This window comes from Tinamus guttatus, unplaced genomic scaffold (assembly GCF_059628265.1).
Source record: "Tinamus guttatus ecotype Peru unplaced genomic scaffold, ASM5962826v1 Tinamus_guttatus_pri_ptg000115l, whole genome shotgun sequence".
NCBI lineage: Eukaryota > Metazoa > Chordata > Aves > Tinamiformes > Tinamidae > Tinamus > Tinamus guttatus.
In genome coordinates, this window is record NW_028288649.1 from 9,989,804 (window position 1) to 10,015,925 (window position 26,122).

The 26,122-nt window shown below is 36.9% G+C and overlaps 1 protein-coding gene across 2 annotated transcripts in view; it reads right to left on the bottom strand.

The window, feature by feature from the left end:
• The window catches only part of KCNH8 (potassium voltage-gated channel subfamily H member 8), a 167,623-nt gene extending 143,655 nt beyond the window's left edge, over positions 1–23,968 (bottom strand). For both annotated transcript variants that reach the window (XM_010223299.2, XM_088521180.1), the window contains exon 1: positions 23,846–23,968. In XM_010223299.2, coding sequence (XP_010221601.1) covers positions 23,846–23,921 — 76 coding nt within the window. In that variant the 5' untranslated portion in view covers positions 23,922–23,968. The remainder of the gene's footprint in view (positions 1–23,845) is intronic.
• Positions 23,969–26,122: the final 2,154 nt, after the last annotated feature.

The window sequence follows — 26,122 nt, forward strand, 5'->3', positions numbered from 1 at the left end:
AGGAAGCTATGAAGTGCGACTGTGTGCGTACAAATTCATATATACCCTCCCCCCACACAGAATAAATACACGGTAAGCATACATTAAATTTCGATCTTCATCAAAAAATATAAACTTTGATTTACTCAGCAGGAAAAATTATCAAGTTAAATAATATGGAAACAATCAGAAAAGTTCAACTAATGCTAAGAGAAGAAACAAAGGAATGTCTTTGTTTTGTTTTGTGGAGTCTTATGTCTGCCACCAAAGTAGTATTAATATCTTCTTTCCAAAATAACAGAAAATTATGAAGATCTGCATTTCAAAAAGCAAAGGCAAATATATTGAGTAATTATAAACTAGTAGGGGAAAACCTTGGACTACAATGAGGAGAGGAAAAAAAATAATCCCCCAATGCAATGTCTTTTCTCTTGCACCTTAATGGTGATTAAAAAACCAACCACAACAGAATTTTGACATACACCTCCTGTCAAGCTTGTGCTTAACTCCTTTCCTAAATCAGAGCTTTGGGGGAAAAAGAATAGGTATAACTATGATTTATTATCCCTCAGATGTCCTTCTTCCCTCAGGAACTGAAATGCATGCAGAACCCCATTCTAAATTTCCCTATAGACAGATGAGTGGAAAGATGCTTGGTGTGATGATAAAGTAGAATAAGAAAAACGACTTTGTGAGAGGAATCAGTATAGATAACAAGGGCACTTATCAAAGGAACCAAATCACTGAACAGAATCATGAAAAACCGCATTTGGGACACTGAGTGTAGGCGAGGGATATGTGTTCAGATAAAATAATCTGAAAGCCATTTTGTTTTCTAAAAATGCAGAATTTTACTATGTTTTTCAATGCAACCAGTCCCAGGTGATTTTTTCTCCATTTAGGATACACAACACTCTCCCTGGTGGAGAAACATTGCTGTATATTTGGATACTTTTATCCTGCAATTTTTGGAGATTTTTAGTCCAATTTTGTTTTGTTCCTGCTTCTTGTTATTTCTTTCATCCCTCAAGTGCCTGTGCAAATAGAATTTCTCTGTAAAGGTTTTTATGTAGTACAATTTAGTCAAATGGATGGTTTGATTGCACAGGAGAGCAGTAGGTGTGTGCTGTTTCTTTAATTTCAGAGAGTATATCTTGCCAACCACATATGAAAACACATCTGAATATAAAAAAGAATAACCATGCAGTGATAAGCAATTGGAACATCTGTATGCCTGCATGTAATTAAAATGAAAGGTATGTCATGAGCCTGGTTTTCAGCAGTAGTATGCCATAAATTAGACCATCCATCATTTGGAAGCAAACTGCAGTTGATCAAATAAAAGCATAATGCATGTTTCCTTAATGACAAGCATGCTGCTATATTTTAAAATATTTTTTGTTCTCTACTAAAATCAATTTTCTTCACAGCATTTAACAGGACTGAAAGAATCTAAAATATAATCATATGTGATATTTAGGAAATCTTGACCAACAGCATTGTATTAGACTTTCAGCTACATTTTGTAGGAGTCCCTTCTGCCTACTGTATAAAATATTCTTCAAACCTCATTGTACCTAGTTAAAAATATAATAATTTTAAGAAATGAAACACATGTAGAATAAGGTGAAAATATTTTAATGAGGATGTTATGACATACAGATTTATTTATCAGTAAGCGCGAAAAACACTCTGAGAACAGGCTCTTGGTCATGGCAGTTCACACACTTCATTATCTCTGTCTTTTCTTCTCTCCATTATCTCCTATCCTCAATTTTATTATACATGAGCTAGATGGCTTGCTTTATTCTCTGCAATCTTTTCTCCTGCCTTATTTGCAGTCATTTGTCATACACATTTTTTCTCTCTGCCTCTAGTTTTCATCGCTTTATATATTTTAAAAGAATGCAATCCTGAAGTTAAATTATTGTAACAATGGATCTGTTTTCAGAGAGCACACTTTACAACCTATACACTCACAGAAATGAGTAGAACATAGTACTGCTGAAAGAATTTATACGGAAAGGATTTTTTTTTTTTTTTAAGAGAAGGGTTTCATATAAAATACGCTTAGGAAAACTAAGTAAGTGTTAACAAAAGCATCTAAGACACACTCACAAAGTAAAATGAAAATGATCCTTAGTAAATCAATGATAGTATGAAATAGTAAAGTTCTTTTATGATAAATCAATGATAGAAGTAATTAAATTGTAGGATACATCAATAATAGTCAAAAATAATTAAGTTGCACTTTTAATCAATATCTGAGCAGAACAGTTCTTTTTGAGCTCTTTGTTCATTTTGATCAATATATCATCTGTCACTAACACATTTCAAGTAGTCTGCATTCAACATTTTACAAAGAACTGCTAGTCAATGGTGCTACCTTCAGAAAGTGAATATGTTTCAGGTTTTCCTTACGTCAGTTTGCTAATGGTGTAGTTGTATTCTGTTGTAGCACCCTGAAAGCACAATAATAATTAGGGTCTGCATTTACAGCAAAAAAATGACTAAGGATACTGTCTTGTTTTTATGCATTAAACAAACTGCCATTTTGCCTACTTACTACATAAGCTTATAAATGTTGCAAAGCTTAGAGTCATTTTTACAAAGTTGTGTTGCATATGTTTATCAATGTTTTAGAAGGTTACCTTGTAAGTTATGCACCCTACTTCATGTCACAGCCATACATTATTCATGAAACGCCTGTATACATTATTTATTTTCTGATATTTATGGCATTTCCCAATCTAAAAGTCTCTGAAATGGTACATGAAACAGGACAGATAGCAACACTTAACATGAAAATGTACTATTAAAAATGGATGTCAAACAAGGCTTATAGTATTGAGGGTTTTATTTATTTATTTAAAGAGTATTCTACTACTGCCTTGCAAATAGGAATCTGACTAATCTGACTTTAAAGTGCACTATTCATGAATCATGAATTATTTCAGTTTCTTCTTTTTTGGCTGAAGATAGGCATGATAATTTTAGAAACATTTCTGTCTGAACAGCAAATTTCACTTTCTGAGCTGCAGTGTCCTGGGGACACTATGATTCCTCAGAAAGTTAAGATTTAAATAAATGTGAATTTAGTTTCCTCCCCATTAATTGATTATTTCCTTTACAATTTATGTAAAAGCTTCTTAGTACATGTTGTAGAGACATTTTTGGGGAAATCCTAGAGGAGGCATTAAGACCAAGTCCTCCAGTGTAACTATTCACATGATTTACATCTAAACCCTTATCAGAGACGGATTGGGGCCAGTCTCTAGAGCTCAAAAGAAGGGAAGAACCCAAGACCAGAACAAAGTATTTTTGGTGTATTGAGGACTGGTCACGAGTGAGCAAGGCCCAGAACAACTGTCCATAGCCGGGGGCGCAAGTGGCAAATAAGCTCTTCCTAGGCATAAGCAGATCTGATAAGTCTGAGCCACAGCTGGACTGCCAACCAGCTGTGCAGATGCAAAGCATGCATGCCAAAGAATCAGGTATTTTTAAACCTGTTCTTCACCACTCATATATAGCTAGCTTGGATGCAAAAGTGAAGAAAGTATCATATATACAGAAGGATAGACTAATAAGAAATGGATGTAAAAATGAAACTCCTTCAAGAAGTCAAAGAAAGGAGGAAAAAAGAAAATTAGTTTTCCAGGGACAAACTTACTAATAGGTCCATCATGCTAGCATTTCTCTACACTGAGTTCCTGAAAGAGTAGCATGTGTAGATTTTCAGCTTAAGCACTGACAGTCTTTAGCAAATAAAAGGATCTAGTCTTAAATCTATTTCTCTTTTATTTCACTTATCTATCCCACCTATCTATCCCACTCTTACAAAGGGAGCATGGAGGACTCACACAAAGAAAAATTGTAACTGGCTATATGGAGGAGGGAGGTAGAAAAGATCTGCAACTTCATAGATTCAGTGAGACAGAGAAGGAAAAAATAAAAATAAATTCATAATAGACTCCCTCACATTTTTCTTACAGAGTTAGTTAGTCTCATTTTGTAATAGTTAAAACCCTACTTTACAATATGAAAGTATAAATAATTTCAGTTGACAGAAGGAGACAACAAAAGATATGAGACAAAAAAGGTAAGAAATAACAACATTGAATATAAGTTTTGAAAAGAAGGTAGAAATAAACTCTCCCAAAATCTGCTTCTATTACAATTAGTTTGAAAATGATAACTGGAAAATATGTGCTGATAGTGGAAACTATGAAGCTTCTTAAAATACTTCTGATATCATAACCAAGAAAAATGTAATTTCTGTTTAGCTGAGGTAGCTCTGATGCTCTCCTGTCCTTGTGAGTACATGTAGAACCAGTTGTCTCCACATGCCCTCTCTGTCTCTTTTTCAAAACATACAGAAATGGCAGGTTATATGTGGGTGGATGTGATGTATATAGGACCTGTGAAACTCAGTAGAGATACTATGCAATGATTACACATAAATGTTTTATTTAAATTCCAGAAAGAAATATTGGAGACTCAGATCACAACTCAGTCTTTAATAAAAGCTGATTAACAACAGACATGATGTAAATTAGTTTGATTTGAAATAATAATTTGGAATGAATGAATTGCTCATCTGAGAACAACACCAAGAGAGATGAGAACAACATTCCACTTGAATATATTATAACTGGGAAAAATATTTTCAGCTCTCTTCCCTCTCTGACAAGTGGATTTTCAAAATCATTAGGAAAGGGAATGCGCGGTGACAAGCAGGTAATATTCCAAAGCTAACAGTGCTCATTTTTAAAAGGGCATATTTGTTGCTGCATATTAAATGTTCCTTGTATTTTACTAGGAAAAGGATTCTTTCCTGAGTCTCGCTAGTAACCTCAATTTTATCTTTGTTACAGGGCCTCTCTTTCCACTGTAATCTTGCATGAGGGTGGCAAAGCAATGTGAGCTAAATGATCAATCAACTGACCCATTTATGTTTCCTCACAACCTGGCATCTATGCTCAAATGTCTACCTACCTCTGTGTGCTACATCTATTCTGTCTATCTCTGTGCTGAAAGCCGTGGGAAATACTGAGATTTTAATCTTCAGTTTACTTTTAGAACTGAATCAAACTCAAACTGGTATCAGTGCAACTCAGTGAAATACTGCTCCTCATTCGAACTTGGCCCACAGTTTTCAATAGTTTATTCCACAGATGGAAACATCTGATGATGACAAACACATCCAATATTTTTCAGTTAAAATATCAATATTAACATGGTTTACCTGAAATGGTAACTTATCACCAAACTGTTTTCAAATTGTATTACTGAAGTGGTTAAAACTTGCTGTGATATTTTAATACGTAAGGGTTTGTTGTTGTTGTTGTTGCTGGTTTTTTAGTTGATCGATGGCAGATAGCCTCCAATGGCCTAATCCAGCAATATCACCCTGTTACACGGTTTCCATCACATTTAGGCACAAGAGGACCAATCAGGTTATCATTAGTCACATCAGACCTTAACTATTTATTTCCTACTTCCCTTGTATAATCATCAGAGGGAAAAAGACACACTTTTCATAAAGAAAGTAAGATTAGAAAAAAACATCTGGAGCTGTCTGTCCATTTCCCATGCCTGGCAGCCCATGCCAGAAGTACATTCATACATAATAAGGACTTAAGGACTGAAGTTCAGTGTAAAAGAAAATAGGTTCTTCAAAAATTTGAACTTTAATTTGAAGTTAACTTCATTTTTAGACCTGGATGAAAATTAAAGATAAATTTTCAGAAGAATGAAGTAATTTACAAAAATAATGTGATGCAAATTATAAATTGTGTGCTGTGTCATCAGTGACAGATGATTAAGTATAAACTGATTTTGTATCTGTGTTTTGAGAAAGATCAGGAGGGCCTGTTTCTTATTACCCAATTTCCACACCAGCTAATAGAAATGCAGGATTAGCCAAGCAAGGTCTCCTAGCTTTTCTTTCTACTAATAAAGCTCTGGCAACCTACAGTCATTAATTCTGAAGGAAAAATTTGAATACACATCTCTAAAATATTTGCAAGGCCTTTTGATGATTTTGATTTTTATAAATATATTATATAGCTAAGCATACTTTCCTAATAGTAGATAAAGTGATTCTAAAATACATAATGGTATATCAAATTGATTAAATTATATGGAAGCTACTTTAATGATGAGTATAACATTTCATAGAAGAGACACTCTAGTAAGTACAGAACATTCTGATACCAAATATTGTTAGTTTTGCATGGGGAAAAGTTACTAAAGACTATATGACTGATTAGTATCCCTGATACTAATTCATACTAATGCAATTCATTGGTCAGCCAATCAAGATTGTTTTAGTACTGTAAAATATAAGCATGAAAAGTACTATGACCCCCTAAATTAAAGTCATACTCCTCAAGTTTACCTGCAGGCATACAAATATTAGTCATAAACTAAAGACATTAAGTACCTAATAAATAGCCTGGTCACAGTTTGCATTATCAGAAGATATCTTATAGACAATTGCTACCTATCTGCCTAAGAAAGCCCTTCTTGTATATAAATGAGTTAAATGTATGGTTACAGGTTCTGCTCAAAAGCATTGTGGATATACAAGCTATGCCTACCTGCTTCTTTTTGTGTGCTAATCTTTGATATAGCTGGAGTGGTATAAAACTTTTGCTTGATAACTCTTTAAGTGTCATTTATTTCTAAACTGCTTCAAGCACATAAATTATTCCAGTTAACTTAGGCAGTAATTTCTACAGATGAAATTAGCTCAAGATCTATCTGTTTCAAACAGATGTACAAAGGGAGGGAAAAAAACATGCAAAACAAAGGTGCTTGTTTTTTACTACTCTATTTCACTCTCCCCACCTTAAGAGCAAGTAGAAATTTGACATTGTGGTAAGACAGCCTATCTATCATAAAAGCAGAATGGAACTTAACTCAAAAACATAACTAGTTACAGTATTTGAAGATATGAGAGATTTTGCAAAGGTTCTTATAGGATTATTACAGGTTTTATCAGGTGTGATGGATAGTTTTATGGTCTCCTTCAGACTGTAGTAAATATATAATATATAAATATAAATAAAGTATATCCAAGAAACATTTAAGTTTTGATTACAGAGGGAATCTTGGTTTCCTAAAGAGAGAAAAGCGCCTTCCTAAGGGAAAATAGATTACCCATTCTGTTAATAATTTAATCCAGTTGAGGTGCCTAAAAACCCTCACCCAATCGACAAACATAAACAAACAAAAAATACACTGCCAAATTCACCATACCTTTCAGACACCTTTCAGAACATCTTTCATCAGAAAAGTGAATCAGATAAATCACCCAAACCCCACTCCCAAATTTTCAGTTGACAAAGAGCTCATATCCAGTCGTTCAGCTCAGACTTGTGAAGGGCACATTACAAAACCTGTTAACTAAAAATAGAGCAAGGAAGTCTTATTAAAAGTCTTGTGTCTAAGACAATGCGAACGACAACAAATATAGTGGTCTAATATATATCTTTTTCTTCATTTTTACTCTTTCACTTTGGATCTCTCAATGTAAGACGTTACAAGTGTTAAGTGTTTCTTTTAAAATTCTTCTGGAATTCTGAAGTTGGTTGAATGTATCTAACCCTGGAAAACATTAATGAATTAAGTATTCATTTGTGAGTGTTATTAAGAATAATATTTAAACTACCTGGACTGCCCAGGGGTGAATCTCTTGAGAAATTTTTAATCTGCAGCTAGTTTTTCTTATAAAGCAAATAGAGCATATATGATTATGATACCCCTTCATGTCTGAATTTCCTCTTCTTGATACTTAATACTCTGCCCATCTTTAATAATATATGACAGGGAAGAAGGGGTCTGAACAATTCAGAGGTGCTTCATGAAATAGCTAGGGGATAAATTGTTCATACCAAATTTTCATGAATCCTCAGTGCCAGCTAAACTTTCGGGTTTCAGTGAATTTGTACAGACGTTCTATGGCAAGATGAAACAAGACTTCATTTGTTCTTTGGCACATTAAATTATTCATTTCCCCTTTCACATATGTGAGAGCAAGATTTACGCATTCGATTCTTAATTTTTAAATGTTGGAATCACTGCCTATTCAAAGTGATAAATTCCAGGCTAGCATCTGAAAGTTCACATTTCTCATTAATGACTTTTTATTCCTTCTACAGAGAAAAATTCCAGTTAACATTATAATTCCCATGAGACATGCATGAAATAAGCGTTTTGTTTATAGAAATAAGTTTCAATACTTACACAGTTGCCGTAGGAGTTTATGTGGTTAAAAAACACATGAAAACAAGCAGACAAAACTTGTATTTTCAACCCAAACAGTTACTCAAATAATCAACTCTTGGTTTTTTTTTTTTTTTTCTTCTCATTTATGTTTTCAGTAAAGCAATGTTTAAAAAACAGCAACCAAAAAACAACAACCAAAAGTGTAAACGACATGGAGAGGAAAACATAGAATCATAGAATCATAGAATGCTTAAGGTTGGAAGGGACCTCTAGAGGTCATCTAGTCCAACCTCCCTGCACACGCAGGGTCACCTAGAGTGTATGCTTCAAACAGGTGAGAAAGTGAACCTTCCCACACTCTGGGACAGGAACAACTCTGTCATAATTAGGAAAAAGAATTTCCCAGCTGACCTGAACAGGAACTGCCTTGAGACATACTCAGCAGCGGCCTCAAGTCCCTACTCTTAGAAAAAAGGAGTGTATAGCATAATCTTTTAAGAGGGGAAAAAGTACACACAGGTGGTTAACACATTAAGAGGAGCTGTTCTTGGTTATTTCAGAAAGACAGACCAGGACCCATTACAACAGTAATAATGTTTTTTATAGACTAAAAACAAATTCAACTGTACCTCAGAATATTGAGTCAATGTCAGTAAAAGCCACTGTTTTTGTCCTCCTTTGCTCCTGATGTTTCACAGTGTGCTAGAACCTATCATAGCAATACTTAAGCTATGAAACAAAAAACATGTTTCAGTGACAAAAATGTGGAAAATAAAATTATTGACACATTTCATTTATTCTTAAGCTTATTTATTTGTCTTCCTCTCTAGCTTCCTTTCATTCTTTTTATTTAATTATTTACACATTTATATCATTTTATTTTGCTTTTATTCTGATTGTTGCATTCTTCTACTTTTTGGAAAGTAGAAACTACTTTTTTATAGGAACATTTTTTCCCTTGGACATTAACTGCAACATTTACATGAAGAAAGATTTTGTCTTGCTGACCGAGCATTAATGTTAGGGAAAATATGTACTGCAATCAAAAGAAGGATTCCTCATAATAAATATGCTGTTTCTTCATAGTGTAGGTTGTTACAAATCCCTTACTGCCAAAAAAACCTTCTCCTGTTCTTTGAAATTCCATGATTAACAGCATTCCAAGATTAGAAAAATAAAGCTACTTTCTATTTCTAATATAGGATGAGTTCCTGAGACCTAGATCAGCTAGACATGTGCTTTGTTCCTTCAGGTTTGTCATCACTAAAATTTAACCTGAAACATTTTCTGCTAGCATGCTCCTGTTAAGATATCTATGACACACATAATTTTGAAAGTACAGAATAAGCATAGAAACATGCTTATCATATATAAAAAAGTCATTCATATAAAGTCTCACAAAATAAGTAATGGTGTGAAATACATCCTTTTCATATCAAGACTGCATGACTGCAGCATTTATGCTGTAAGGGTGGGTTTTGGTTGCGGAAGTCTCATATTTTTTTCTAGTAGCTGTTTATTCCTGTGGTAATATCTCCCCCATTTTTCTCTCTTTTATTTCTCTTCTGTTACAAATACCAAATCTTTCATCACTCTACCCAAGTAACGGAACTTTTTAGATGCTGCAAGAAGTCTTGAAGCTATTTTGATTGTTGTGCTCTTTCTTGAATAACAAAATTCAAAAGTCTTCTGAAAGATACTTGTTAGCCTGAAATCTGCTAAAACTGTAAAACTGATCCAAAATTTCAGATAATTAAAGAGTGAAGTTTAGAACCACTTTTTTTTTTTTCCTTGTTATAACATTGCTTGTTTGATAAGTGCAAGTTCAAATTCAGCCAGGAGACCTCAGAGATTTGACAACAATAACAAAGATATCCCTTAGCATGGGATTGCAGTAATTGCAGAGAAGTAGAATTTGTATAGGTGAAGTTTGTTTTAATTCTGAGGATGACTTTACTTTTTTGACAATACAGAGGACAGCTTTCCTGGTACAACTGCTTATTTTGGATCAATACTTGCTGACCTCTGCACTTTTTCTAGCATGGAAGGAAGGGTTCTTTCATTAAGCAACCAAAGGCTGAGGTAAGTCATCACTATAAAGAATAGGCAACTATACCAAAGGAAGTCATAGCTATGTTTAGGGTAAATACCTGGGATAAAACTGTGCATTGTGTTGTCATTTCTCATTTCTCACAAAAATGAAAATTATGAGATATGAATTCTGGCACTAGAAGTTCGATATTGCCTTGCCACAACTGCACAGGGAATGGAATAGGGTTTCAAGTGGAAAGAAGGTTGTCTCTTTCACTCTAGATCCAGATGATTTTACATTTGAAGCAGAGGGGGCTTCCTAATGGTTAGAGCACTTGTTAGGGGGCGGAAAATTCTTTTTTTCACTTCAACACACTTGGCTTCATATGGTGGAAGTCAGGTTGTGGCTACACTCTGTCTAACATAAAACTCAAAGTAAGAGAAGTTTTAAAACAATCATGAAATCCCATTTTCAAATAATGCATAATCACATGGTGGAACACATTGCTGCTAGACATTACATAGATCAACTGTGGAAATAGCTTCAAAAAAAGATTAGATCCATCAAACCATGGAGGCCAATTCCCTTAGTGGCCATTAGATACAGTGGGTGAAGTGCAAACTGCAGTGTGGGGACCTCTTGAACAACACACAGTCAAGAGCTGGACAAGTCCCCCACATCAAAATCACTCTGAAGATGTACCATTTCTTATACCCTTCCCCTAGGTTTTCCCTATCAACCCCAGAAAGAGAGAGGATATTGGAATATACAGACCACGTGCTCAACCCAGGATCTTAAGCTCCTGCCTCTTGTTCAGGTCCCAGCCTTTTTTTAGGGTCACACAGACCCACAGCAGAACTACTGTGGAGGCACTGTCCTGCACAGGGAGTGTGGCAGAAGCATGGTGTGCCAGACAGACAGGTCAGTGCAGAGCAAGAAACATGCCTTACAATGCTTCTTGAAATAGAAGGCACACTCTGAATTTTACAACAGCCCCTTTTTAAATGAACAAAGGTTCACATCTGTCAAATTTTATGTGCTAATCTTACTTAAATGGCGCCTGCTTCACAATGTCAGCACGTAGGCCCAAATCTCACACAGAAAGGTATTCTAGCCTCTTCCCTATCAGGTCCCTGTGATGTGATCTGCTAAGCACATGCTGATCTGGTGCACAGGTTCAGGGACAAGAGAGAGCATTGGTCCTTCCCTGCAGCAAGACAGCATGTCACGCAGCTGGACTAAGTGTGGCTGGAAAGCATTTCATGCTTCGTAACTTCAGTGCAGGAGAAGCTCCATGTCACATGGCTCAAGGTGGCATTGACTGAAGGAAATGTTGAAGGAAATGCTTGCAAGGTCTGCTAAACTGGATTGATTCAGTTGTTCACAGTCAAACTCTAAGAAAACTCTCTTCAATGTTATTACTGCCAGAAACCATACTTCCAAAGCCTGAAAAACTACAAACAATCAGGCCAGTGATTTCAAGAATATACTATCCATTCTTACATTTAGTTTATCCTACCATTTACAAACTCTGTCTAGAATTTCAAAATTAAATGTAGTTAATGAACCCTCGAAACACTAAAGAGCTATACAACCTCATACAATATATTAGGTATTAAAACAGAAGAAATAGAATCACTGTGCTCTGTGCAGTGATATGTTAAAGATTAATAGCTGGACATACAGCAACTATCAAGCTAAGAAATATCATTATAAAATTAATTATTATCAGCTAGTTTTGAAAAATATTTTCATTAAAATAATTACTGTGTGTATTACTATGTATATTTTAATTTGATACGAGGAATAAATTTTGTCACTTCTGAGCATCAGAAAGCTTAAGACATCCAGAGCAACACCTTCATGCTCATGATTTATATATAAGGGTTTCTTCTTTCTCAAATACCTTTAAAAGACAGTTCAAAATAGAACAGAGTCTTCAAAGGCAGCAGAAAGTGTCTTATAACCTTTAAATGTAACCCTCTAAACTTATTTTTTTCCAATGAGAGTTCACGGAAAATGCCACATCAGTTACATCAGAGTGGGGATAAAACTTACCGTAATTCCTCCAATTAATCATAACCTCTTAGTTTTACTTGTAATTATTTCATTCAACTCCCCAAACTTAGCTTATTAAGGTCTCTCCATTATGGTATGGGTCATACAATACTTTTGTTGTCAGGCTTTCTTGGCTTCATCTTTCTGCCTTTCAAAAGGAGGACTCTGTCTTAGGAGAACTCTTAGCAGAGAAAATTGTGTTTTGAAAACCAGAATAAATGTAAAAGGTGAAAGAATGAACACGGTGCCAGACATTATATTTAGGTGCCTAATAATTTGCAGAATCTATTCCTTGCTTTCCTGGAAAAGACACCATTTGTACTATTCACTGGTGAGATTTCTAGTTGGACATCTTACCTATACTTTGCACCTTACTTTAATGATGTTTATAACAGCTGTTTTTTTCTTTCTCCCCTCTCTTCACTGAAGAAAATATTTTTCTTGTCTTATGATCATGCTCACTCTCACATAAAATACTGATTTCAGTAACTGATGATATTTCAGGTGAGATTAGATAGACAGGCTGATACGGCGTCAAAAAATTAGTAATAGTGGAACAATTCATGCATAGGTTTAAAATATATCTTCATCAGCATTTAACGTACACTGGCTTCCATACACCATTATATATAAAAAAAAATGGAATAGTTACTAGGGCTGGAATTTCTTATCATAGGTTGGAGGAAGGAAAATTTAATATTAGTTTCAGACGTATAGAGTGTACATTTATGAAGAAATAAGTGCTATCCAGAAAAAACTGAAGCCAGTTAAACAAAACAAACAACAGAAAATAAGCAAACAAACAAAAGCCAAGACATACACACACATTGGTTCCTCATATACCCTTTCAATAGTCCTTTACAAAAAATTAGCAAAGAAAATGGTCAATTCTCACTGTCACCTACCTGACTTATTTGCTTTCATCCCTTGTGTTTCCCCCCACATCCTTCAACTAGAAGCAACAATACAACTAAAGACTTATTTTATTGTTTCTAGTGGTTAAATATTCTACAAGAAGATATGCTGGCCTGTGTGCTAGAGAGCTAGAGGAGGAGCTCAGATAACTAACTCTGAGAGGAGAGAAGACTACACACATTTAATCCTCTAGTGTGTACAGTCATTCACAGTAACATTTACTTTAGCCGTATTGTGCACAAAAGTCAAGCTTCCAATGGCATTATTTCCATTTAGTTCATTCCAGATTCTTACCCACTGCTCAGTCAAAAATCTGAATAAGGAATCACAGCTTCTTAGCTGCTGGTGCATTCTTTCTTTTCTTAGCTAAGATGACTTTACCACATAAGAGGACCTCCTTCCTTGTGCAAATCAATGTATCTCCAGTTCAAACTGTAAGGAAAAATCTATAAAACCCCTTTTCTGTTTTTTTATTTAAAGTTACTTATATTCTAGTTTTTCCTCAAAGTTTTTAATACATTTTAAAGAAAGTAGCCTGTCTTCTACAAAAATCATGGGACACGGCTACTGGTATCACATCCAAAAATGAGTTAGTAAATTATTTACTATCTATAATTGATATGGAACTTGCAGGTGAGAATAGAGGGGAGAAAAACAGAACAAGTTATTCAGCCTCTTATAAGGATTTCAAAGCTAACCAAATATTTGTATGCAACCCTACACCCAAGTGCAACCTACCCACAGAAAATCTGGAGGAAAATGTTTACCAGCACCACCTTCAGCACAGCCCCACTTGAAAGTGTGGAAAAGTTCAGCCTACCATATTTTGCCTCACATTGTGCTGCAAAGGTGTCACATAGGTCATGCGAAGTAGACAAGTCTACTGGGATGTTTCCTTGAGGGAATTGCTATAAGATGTTGTGAATGCTACTGTCTGCCTATTCCAGTCAATATTTTGTTCACAAGAGATGCAGAGTGCAGATCTGAAAGTACTTAGCTTACCCTGTGCTGCATGCGAGACAATATCAGCAGAGTCAAATTCTCCTAATGAATTCTGAAAATCTGGACGCTTGTTTTAAACAAGATCCGCTTGTTTAAAAAAAAAAAAAAAAAAAAAGTTAGTTAAGCATGTCTATGTCTAATGCACGCTGCTTTCTATTTTGAATGCAGAAAAAGCTCAAGCCTTGGTTTACAGAGGGCTGTTAAGGGCAACATGATTTGGAGCCACAGACACTAATTTAGGGTAAGACTTTGAGCAGCCCTCAAAGCAGAGAGCCCAGCGGTACTATTCTGTCACTCTTTCTCCTCCCATGTTGCCACGTTACTGCAACACAGAGATAAACAATTGGGACCTATATGTTTTCCTTTGAACATCAGTGATCCTATTAACTTTCCTTATTTTTGTTTAAAGCATAGTTTAGCCTCTCACATTAGCATTTACTGACTGCATTTTTCCCACCTGGAACTTTTATTGACTGACACGCCTAGCACATCGTTCTATAACTTCAGGTTTCACCAAGTATCTGATTCTTCCTACCATTCTTGAAGAGGAAAAGAAAAAATGACAATCCAAACTGCAAGCAAATCAGCTAGTCTCAAGGTCTTTCAACTCAATAACTAAGTAATCCATGGTTTAGTAAATGGAACGACTATCCCATCATCTCTCATTCTTAGTTCATATGTTCAAAAGGAAAGAGGGCAGTACTCCTATTACATTTATCATCATTGTTAATTCCAGAATGAAAAAAAGGGCACAGTTTATGCAAATACTTTTCTGATCACACTAGACACCTGACACTTAAAGAAGGAGAGAAATCAAGACTAGTTATTTTGTATTTATAAAAACCAAGTAAATGACAAAATGATCAGGTTGGAATTTTCTTTCATATACACAAAATAAGAAAGTATGTCTAGTCACATACTGTAACAAGTTGTCAAGGGATATGGAGGACAAAAAGAAAAGGGCACACAAAAAAACAGTAATAATGAGTTTCAGGTTCATGATGTCCAGATAAATCTGTCTCTATTTTTATAGGTTCATCTCAACAGGGAAGCAAAATAATAAGACTGGCAACCTTCAGCCTTTAGAAGTCCTAAGAGCTGGAACCTAGACTCCTAGCAGTCATAACTAACATCTAAGAAAAAAAAAAAATCCAATGTAGTTCTGATGTGTTGGAAATTATATTCTGTATTAGAGGGTACAGATACAATCTTGTATAATAATACCTCAAAATTTATTACATCACCTGAAAACAATCAAAATACTGAAATTTATCTTCTTTAATGTAAAAATAAAACTTTTACATTAATTTTGCTTAACGGTAAAATTAAAAGGAATTATTAACTGTCAAAAACAGTTAAATGCTGTGTCATAAGTTTTTTTTTAATTCTGACTCTTTCTTCTTCACAGACAAGGAAGGCCTATTCAATGCATAGATGTATCTGCATTTGTTTATTTGTTACACATATCTGTCTCTCTCTTTTCCACCCCCTCTCCTTTCCTTCCTCTCTTTTTTCTTTCCCTCCCTCAAAAAAAAAGGGGGGGGGGAAACAGAAAAAAAAATGTGATGACAAATTTTCAATTTGTTTTTCTTCCTAATTGTTGAATATATGAGTAAATCTGTTTTAACTGTTCTTCAAATATTGTGAATTCTGAAGTGATACATTTCCTGGCATTTCATGTTCTGCCATGGTGGGTATATTAATTCACATTTCCTGAATGACTGACTACTGTTTTCTGCTTTAAGTTGTCTGTTATACGACTTATGAAGATAAAACTTCAGTGATCTCTGTGGGATATATCTGGAACAGGTTGCCCAGGTTGGTTGTGGAGTCTCTTTCCCTGGAGGTGCTGAAAATCCACCTGGATGAGATCCTGTACAATGTGCTCTAAGTGAACATGATTGTGCACGGAGTGTGGACTAGGTTTTCTCCAAAGGTCTCTTCCCTGTTTGAGCAGAGGGATTGGACTAGATGATCTCTAGAGGTCCCTTCCAATCTCAGCCGTTCTGTGATTCTGTTATTATATGATATCGGAATTCACAGGGAAAAAAAAAAAAAAAAAAAAAAGGAAGAAGACTTTGCACATTGCCAGTTAATATTTCTTCTGTGAAACTGTGAAAGAATCTGACTGGTGATGCCAGTTGTTAACTCATATTTTCGATACTTTTCCTAAGTTTCTCAAAGATGGACAAATGCAGAGAACCAGCTCCCTCTTGCATTCTGTCCAACTCTCCCTCCAGCAAGCATTTCAAAAGTCTCCTAAAACAGGTCCCTGGGCTATCTAATCTCATTACTGCTTGTTTCCTTTCTTCCTTAGATAGAATGAACATGTCCCTTTCAGATATTTTTCATCTGCACAAAACAAACAAACAAAAAACACAGTTTCTTACTTTTGTTAAGGATAAAATACAGCAGAGTTGTGGACATTTTTATTTCATCTGATGAGGAATATTAATGGTAAATAGTTAAGTATACCATGAACTCCTGAAATGTGTTATTTTGGGAAAAGCTCCTGAAGACTCAGGGACAGTTGACTCAACCTATGTGTCTTACACAGAATAAGAAACTTCTAGGTATAGTCTTAAGCTGCCACTTACCATAGAATAGACCACTGGGGAGATGGGGGAGAGAGGGTGGGGACGAGAGAGAAAAAGAGAAAAGGAAATGCCACTAGTAACTGTTCCAATCATTCCCAAAACACTGAAATGTCATAAGACAAATACAGGGCTTGTTTTAAGAAAAGCTGTCCCCTAGGATCTACAAGGAATGCAAAGTGTTTCTACATAATTGCAATTGCTTGCAAAAAAACTTGAAGTGATTGACAGCTAAGCTTAGGGTTTCATGGATTGTCAGAAGATATTCAATGTTAAATTCAGTGCTGAGTATGCTAGTATTAAAAAAAATGTTATAAAGCTTTTGAATTATGTTACGGAAAGCAGAGAAAGTCAGAAGCATTTTGAAAGAGAAACTCCAAAAGATTTTCTGCTGATGAAAGCTTTTTCCATCTTGTAGCTTGAAAATGGTTTCTTTGTTTCCTTATCCATCCTTCTTATCATTTTTCTCTAACATTTTTTATTTTTCGGATTGAATGGGCAGGAAACAAAACTACTTTAGTAGTTTGTTCCTTCAGGTTGTTTTGGTGACCTGGCCATATTATGGTAAGGTAAACTAGCCTGTGAAAATGCTGGACTGCTGTAGAAAGTCCTTGTGTTCATCTTTTCAGGCCAAAGCCCAATTATGGCCTATATGTGCATATGCATATATGTAACATATATGCATATATGTAACATATGCAAGATTCCTTACTTTTCTTTCAAAAAAACATTGCAGCAGAATATGAACATGTGTAAAATAGTAGCAGTTAATGCTCTGTAAACTCATACACCTTCCCTGATCCATGGTAACTTTCTCATGAAACTATAACCCAATTATTGACTCTTCAAAAGTTATTTAAGACAGTATTTTTGTCACATTTCTATTACTACTCCAAACAATACTCTGAGCACATTAGCTTCATATCCAGAAAAAAAAAAAAATCTGAGAACATCTGTAAAATTCCTACGTGCGTAGACAGAATAAAAATATGATAAAATAGATGGTAAGTGTATAAATGCAACAATAAACTAAATCTACTTTTGTGCTTTTTAAATAAATGTTTTTGTAGTCCCTGCTTTTTTACATAATCGAAGAGGAAAACGGTATCAGACATTTGTAAGTATAGTCTTTTCTCTTCCTCAGTGTAGCTGCTGTGGGAATGATGGTAATCATGATAATCATTGAAGATTCATAATTCCTATAAGGAGTTTGTTCTGTAATTCATGGCAAATACATACATTCAGATATATGCCACTTCAAACACACAGTGCAGTGATTAGAACAAAACAGTGCCAGATTTCTTAGGATAACATATAAAATCCCATCTCAAGACAATACTGAAGACCTTGTCTTAGACTGCTAAAAAAAGCACTTACTAAATGACTTGTCCACTCTTAATTTTCAAATGCTCATAGTGAATTCAAATGCAGAGCTTACTTCTAGAATAATAGTGTAAATTGCCAGCCCAATTTTATTTTATAAGCATTAATCTGTCACCTTAGACTTAGAAGTGATGCATTTAATGCTTTCTCTTCTAAGTAGAACAAAAAAAGGATAGTGTATTTGAAGTCAGATTCTATTTTTTTCCAGCAATAATAGGTTCCATGAATTAAAAAATACACTAATGACAGACAAACGTTATGAAATTTAAGGAACAATTCTATCCTGAAAAATGAGTAGATTTTAAAAATGGCACCTGCACACTCTCATCTCTTTGAACAGATTCAATACTAAGAACAGAAGAATTAATTTAACAATATTGCCTGAATATGCCTCTAAAATTCTTTGGTTCTGGAGCTTCCAGATCTATTTCCAGCTCAAATTAGGATCAAAAGCTATACATGCTGAAAGTAGAGATCAGCCAAATAAACAATCTTCGATAAGGAGATTGTTCACGAGATTGTTCACCCCTGACTCTGTGAAGAAATAATAGGGAGGCATTTTTCTAGGGGCCATTTAATCTAGTCTCTCTGTGATTTTCAGTGAAGAGAAGCAGCACAAAGGAGATTGGATTCCAACATCTGATCTCTTGTTTATATTCAAAATCGTTTACTCTTACCCCAACCCTTTTTTTAAAAAAAGCATCAGAGCTACAATATGCTGCAACACAAGCCACGTCTTACACAAGCCATGGCAAGTACAGAAGGGAAAGTGTTTGCTTTGTTTTAAATGAACTGTGGACTTGACACTGGAAAAAATATATTGTCAATAAATACAATAGTCTGACTTTTGCTCAGCTCAAAGCACAAACAAAGCATTATCTCCTTATCCAAGGATAGAAGCAAGAGGGAATATGAGTTTGCATAATAGAAGAGCAAGTAAATATTTATCTCTGGAGATTTGCCTCTGGGTCAACTAACTTCAGTGGAAAAGAACTAGAACACCCTCAGTGCATGCACCCCTTCACGTCTTCTGAAGAAGAGTTTGACAGACCATTGCATTTTTTGTTCCTATTAGGAAGTCTCTTCATAGTTGATCTAAACGTCAGTGCTTTGTGAATCCTTCTCCCCTATTTGATCACAGCCTTTGTCTGAACTGTACGCTAGATAAATAACACCTTCCTCTTGGAAAGCGTAACTGTTGCTTTCCTTATGTCTACCACTGCTTCAGTTCCTTGTGTCTAGGCAGAAGGAGTGCTGTAAGTATCACCAGTAGACAGTGTTTTGTTGCCTTTAATGTTCTTATGATTATTATCTTATGATTAAGCTACACATTGACTAGTCTAGAGATGATAGGATTCCATCTGAGCAAGACATGCAGTCTGGTAACAGAGTAGCAGAAAGTTAGCCTGGCAGGCTTTGCTAGTTTGCTTACGAGATTAAAAAACAAATAAACAAGAAAATCTGAAAACAAAGCACAGAAATGCAAGATATCTGGCCCTGCAAACTGAGAAGATCAATCTGTACAAAGGCTTTCAGATCTGTCTCAAGTGCTGGCTAGAGACAACACTTTTCAAACTGGGAGGCAAAGGAAGCACATTAACAGGACATACAACATGCTTGAAATCTGTATATTCACATCAGGAATTTTTTGATAACCCCTTAGGAGTAACTAAAGCAACTAGTATAAAAGGATTCATGGGGTTAGTAAGGAAAAAACACCCCCCACCTCCACAAAATAAAACTCTCAGACAGCTATGAAAATTCCTGCCTATGTGCAAAATTCCTTCCATTAATACTTGACAAGTTCACCAATAACAAACAGGCTACATATAAGTACTTCAATTTATAATTGGAAGGAAAAAAGGCTGGAAGCAGAAGCTGTTCTACAAACAGGGAATTATTACCACTGACAGTGAGCAAGAAGGAAAGAACCCAGCTTGATCTTAGATTAGACCCATCATGCAAGATTGTTAATAAGGATGTGGAAGTGTACACTTAATCTGGAAATTGATCATATTTGATAAACATGAGAGATAATTACAGATCCTCAGCTGTCATTTCTTCAGCTGCATAATGATTCCTTTTGGAGACAAATTAATGAGACCATTTGCAGTTAGATTTTGCTCCATCAGAAAGTACTATAAATTAGCAAAAACAGCCACTTCTGGTGTGGATTTTTCTATTTTTAGAAAGAAAACTTGGACCTTGGAAGAGGACTACATTTTCCTATCATGTAGTCATTCCTGGACATTTTTCCTATTCTAAACTAGAGAACCAAAAGAGTGAGAGTGTTCCATTAAAAACAGATAACTAAATGACTTCTCACATTTACTTTCGTTACATTTGGCGATTTAATCCAGGGTTTATTTAAAATATTTTCAATTAGAAAATAATATTTTGACCTTAAAATCTGAAAAGAAATGAAAAATAAAAAAAGTTTTCAAATGTGTTTGCCCACCTGTTTACTTTTTTTTTCCTGAGAGAGCAATATTCACAAGTACCTCACAGACAGAGTGAGAAAAAAGTTTTTGAATTACTTGATGCATTTTTATAGAGGAGAAATAAAATAACTGTAGTTTAAGAAAATACTGGCTAAAACTATTGTGCCAGGTACCGAAAAGACAGTGCAGGGTTGTAATCACATGAAGGTGTAGTAGCACATAGGTGGAACTGAGAGCTCTCACATGGAAATCTGTAGAGAGATTCTTAATGCTTTTATTCCATGTACACAAGACAGGTAGTGGGAACTTTCCCAGAGTGGTCTGGGACATCCTGCACATCTGAGAGTTATCAGAGTGTAAATCTATTTCTCTTTGTTTAACATATATCCACTGTTTTGAAATGGAAAGAATAGTGATACATATATTACACATACATGTCTACTATGAGAACTCCAAGTAATTAAAGTAATTGCCAGGCTCTATATTATCTAAACATTTTTGTTATTTGCAACATTTCTATAACTGGATTCACAATTACTAATTAGAAATACATTTTTTTTTTTTGATTTTCACTATTGCAACAATCATATGAATGAATTTTGGAAAGTTCTATGCAAATCAAAGTGTATTTTCTAATATTATCTGCAATCCTTACTTGCACTGTTGCCCAGAATTAGAATTATCCCTCTTCTGGATTAAAGATGCATCGGTGGATTAGTCTATCACTGATGACAACATAATATATCCTTCCCAGGGGCTTAAAATGAAAGGAGTTTTGTTAACCATAGAACAGAAAATAATAAAAAAGGTGCAAATACCACAAAATTGTATTTGACTCTAAGATGTGTATGAGGTCAAAGTATTTCTTAAAACAAATACACTGGTTTATTACCATATTTCAGTTTATATTCCTTCCACAGCTTGTATACCCTATAAAACTGACATGGGACTGATTCTACATGCGACTGATTCCTACAGGGATATCACTCATTCCTAACTTTATCCATCTGAACATTCTCAGAAATACCCCTTGGATAGTTTAAAAGAGCAAAAATTTTGTTTAATGTTTTTTTTTTTGGTGCTATATATTAATACTTTGCAAAACTGTGCATCTTTATTGGAACAAGAATTCTCATAAGTTAAACATCAATACTCTTACATTTAAAATTAATTTTAAAAGAAAATTTTATTTCTTTTCAAAGCAGAGCAAGAAAACAGGACTTATCTCTGCAGATTTGAATTGAGCTAATATATGCTTGAAATGCATAATCTGTTTTAAGAAAAACTCTAAAAACCCCCGAATCATCTTATGAAATTCTGAAAATTGAGAGTCACATGTTTTTGATTTTCCATACAATAGTACCATGCTACATAAAAGAAAGCTCCAACAGATGTAGTAGCCCATAAAATGACTTTCTTTGTGAACTTCTGGGAACATTTCAAAAGCCAAAAGCTATGCAGTGATACCTCTAAATGGTAACATTTAAGCCAAATGGTGAAACTCTCTCTAAAATGCAAAACCTAAAATATAATGTTCAGTATTTTGGATGTACTTAAGGGAAGATATGTAGTTGAACTTACAAGTATTAGTAGAATTATTGCTTAAAGAAAGTTACAACATGTCGTCCTATAAGTCAGAAAGCAATGAGCTTTCTACCACACTTGTTTGTTGGTGTCACTGAATATATAAGGATTAGGTATTTCTCTAGTGTTTATTTATTGGAAACCTGCATATCATTACTAATGTTGCTTGTGAAATTGGACCTTTAAAGAGCAACATGTAATTTGTGAAATGCTTGTGCAGATAGCTTGCAAACTGTGTGTTTAATGCTTTGAAATGAGAACACTGCCAGGGTCCTGTGCACACAGCAGGGAAGTACTGCTTTTTCTGGCAAGTGGCAGTATCAGTAACAAAACTCCCATTAGAGCTGTACACTTTCTTATACAGTAAATAATACCTGTGCACTTTATAGCAAAGGTGGGGATTGGAAGGGAAGGGACTCAGTAGTGTATGCTCTGATAGAAGGAATTTACAGGTACATCTAAGTAGTCTTAAGAGAGATTGCTTTGTAATCAAGGACCAATTAAATACAGCCCTGAATCGTCACTAGGTGCCTATCTTTGGACTAGCAGAAGAGTTATCATGTAGTTCTCTCTTTCTCTGCAATTGACCTCAGAGATTATCACTTTTTTTGACATTTAATTAATGCATCAGTAAGTTGTAAAAGTTCAGTTGCCTTAATCACATGCTAATTCTGAAACATGCATACAATGCCAACAGATGGATGATCAGGAAGTATCTAACATTCATGCCAGACAAACTATAGTGTTTTCAGTCAAGAAACAACTGGCAGCAATTCCAAGGTGAGGTGCTTTGTCCTCCACTTTGGATCTCTGCGGGATTTTGTTCTGTCTGGGGAAAGGGAAGTGGTGAGGAGGGGAGTTAAAGTGAATGTATCTCACTGGGGCCCCGAACTCCTCTTCACTCTCGTGAGTAAAATACAGGCAGCTCCCGAGACCAGCAGCTGAAAGGAGCCCTCAGCCTCGCACAGCAGCACCAAGCCGCGCGCCGAGGCCCCGCGGGACCTGTCCATGGTCCTGCAGCAGCGGGACCTCTCCATGGCGCCTCGCTCAACAGCCCTGACCACGACCGCCGGCCCTTGCAAGGCTTGATTGACTTGGCTAAGGTTTCCGAGAGGTGAAAGGTTTGGCGGAAGAAAAGGAGAAAGCAAAACAACCCCCCAGCCCAGCTTGCAGAGCCCCGTTCAGCCCCGAAGCCCGCCCTTCCCCCGCAGTCTCTCCAGCGCCCCGGGGCTGCCCGCCGAGCTGCAGCGGACGGGCATGGGGAAGCCCCAGCCCCGCACACAACTTTGCTGCCGCCATCCCGGCTCGGGTCCGGGCTCCCCGGTACCGTCCCTGCCTGTCCCGGTGCCGGGCGCCAGCGCGGGGCCGCGAGGGGAAGGGACCCAGCACGGTCCCCACCTGCAAAGCTGCAGACGAGAGCGGCAGCAGAGCGGGGAGCCTGGAAGCCGCCTCGCCTCCACTTCCTCTTTGGCAGATTCTGGTGCAAAAGAAACCCCCTGAAGAGGGAGGGGAAAGGCAGGAATCTCCCGCTCCATTTACAGTTATCCCGGTACTCGCAGGATTCCCTTTCATTGAGCGGCCGGTGCCGACGCCCCCTCCCCTTCCCCCCGCAGCCCCCGACTCACGTGTGCCGTCAAAGCGGGTAGCGATTGTATCCAGGAAGGTATTTTGGGGTGCCAGTAATCCTTTCATAACCGGCATTTTTCCAGCGTGGTGCGAGGTTCCCCATCAAAGTTTGCCTACAAGGACGGTTGGAGAAAAAAGTGCAGAGGGCGCCTGGGGGAAGAGAGAGGGAGGACGGAGGGAGGGGGGCGCGTGGGAGGGGCAGACAGGGCGGTGCGGAGCGGGAAGGCGATGGGGATGAGGACAGGGATGGCGATGGGGATGGCGATGCGGCCGCGTTGTCTCCGGCGCGGAGCCCCGCGCCCGCGGAGCCCTCCCGGCAGCGGCAGCCCCCGCCGCGGGCAGCCGGGCGGGCGCAGGGGGAGCCCCGTGCAGGGGGGCGCAGAGGGGCGCCCGGGCCCCCGCCGCCCTCGCCTGCCTTCCCAGGGAGCGGAAGGGAAACGCGGGGGCGGATCGAGGCAGGCGGCATTGAGGGAGGATGGGCTGAGGGGAAGGAAAGAGAATGGACTGAAAAAGAAATGCAGCCCAAACACAGTTCCTAACCACGTTTAGTTGGTGTGGGGCATGTGTCGCTTGAAATAGTAGCCATTATGGGCTCTGCAGCTCCCTCCCCCCATCCCCAACTGACAAGTCTTCTCACTGCTAGTAGATAAGAAGTTTTCCTTCAGTTGTAGCATACAAGTTCACATGCACATCGTCATTTTGCAGGTGCCAATATTACAAGGTAAAGCTTGGTTACTTACTCAGTTGAAAGGAGAAACACCATACTGACTTGTGCGACAGTGTGTCTGTTGTTTATCAGAGACTAAGACGAGAACGTGGACAAGGCTCTATTGGTCATGTAGTCTCATGGGCCATTTATTCACTAAAGCTATTTTTCAAAGCTTGGTTGTAGGCATTTTCATTTGTTGTGAAAGTTTCCTGGACTGTACTTCATAAATTGCCAATTTATATATATGTTATATATATATATATATATATATTATTCTTTGCCAGTCACAGAGAACATGGAGACTTAAGTCTTTACACAGAAATATGTTACCTCAAAAGATAAAATGAAGTGGCAGGCATGCAAACTGCTTCTGTGTTGGAGCAAGAGACTTGCTCAGATTGGTACCATGGCTCTTTGTATGCTGTCGTATCGTGGTTTTCCCTTTCACTTGACAGTGGAGATAGGAGTTTCTCACTCTTCAGGACAATCAACACAGAGGGAGGGACAAAAAGTATAATCTGTTCAAGCTTTTTATGATGGGAACTAGTGAGAAACAGAGAGCTCCTCGCCCAGTTTTCAGATGAAGCATGTGAAAAAGGTTGCCCTACAAGACCTTAAGGAGGTCTCCAATATCTCACAGAATTATCAATTTCTTAGCTGCTTAACCTCATTCATGACAGACTTTTACCTTCAGTGGGCATTATACGGCTTGAATTTTAACGATCGTACATTTTAAGAATTCCAAAAGTCCTTAACATTCTTTTTCAAAATAGTTCTCATGTCCTTCATTTTAACATGTAAGTAGAGACCTAAACTTGGTTCCTCTTAGCAGCTTTCCATTTAGTCTCTGTAGCAGATAAGTATTTCACCTTCTAGTTAGGTTTCATGCAGACATCATGACTTAGAGCATGCTCCCACTAGTAAGAAAGAAAATACTCTTCCAAAACTTACCCAAGAGAATGTTTCACTTCTGTCAAACAGCTCATTAAGGTAAACCTGAATCTATGAGGTCTGCAGATGGGCTTGCATCTGTTGTACCTGCATGCTGTGGTCACATTTCAGCATGCGTTCTCTTCCGTGACCTGTCCTAAATGCCAAGCATGGACAGAGTGGAGGAGGAAGGAGTACTTTTTAAGCCTAGTACAGGCAGAAGAAAGTAATCTAAGCAGTGTTTAAAGACAGAAATACACTTCTTAGTTTTGAGTCAGCAAAAAATCATTACAAATAGGAAAAATAACTCCAGCTTTCCAGGGAAGTCAGATTACCATGACTCTGGCAGCCCCTAAGTGGCTCACACCATACTTCTCAACACACAGTTGAGACACCAGGGGCTAACAGCACTGCTGTTACACTTCAGATTGCCATTTGGCAAAAAGTGAGCCAAAAGCATCATGCTGTGTTTTAAGGGCTCTGAGACAAAGACTTCAATAAGCATAAATTCAACAACATCTTGGCTGGCTTGTTCAGATGAAAATAGCCTGATCTTTATAAAGAACTTCTGGAAATTTAAATTTTGCGACAACCATGAAATGAAAAGACCTTTAAAAAAAACACTAGAGCTTCACTT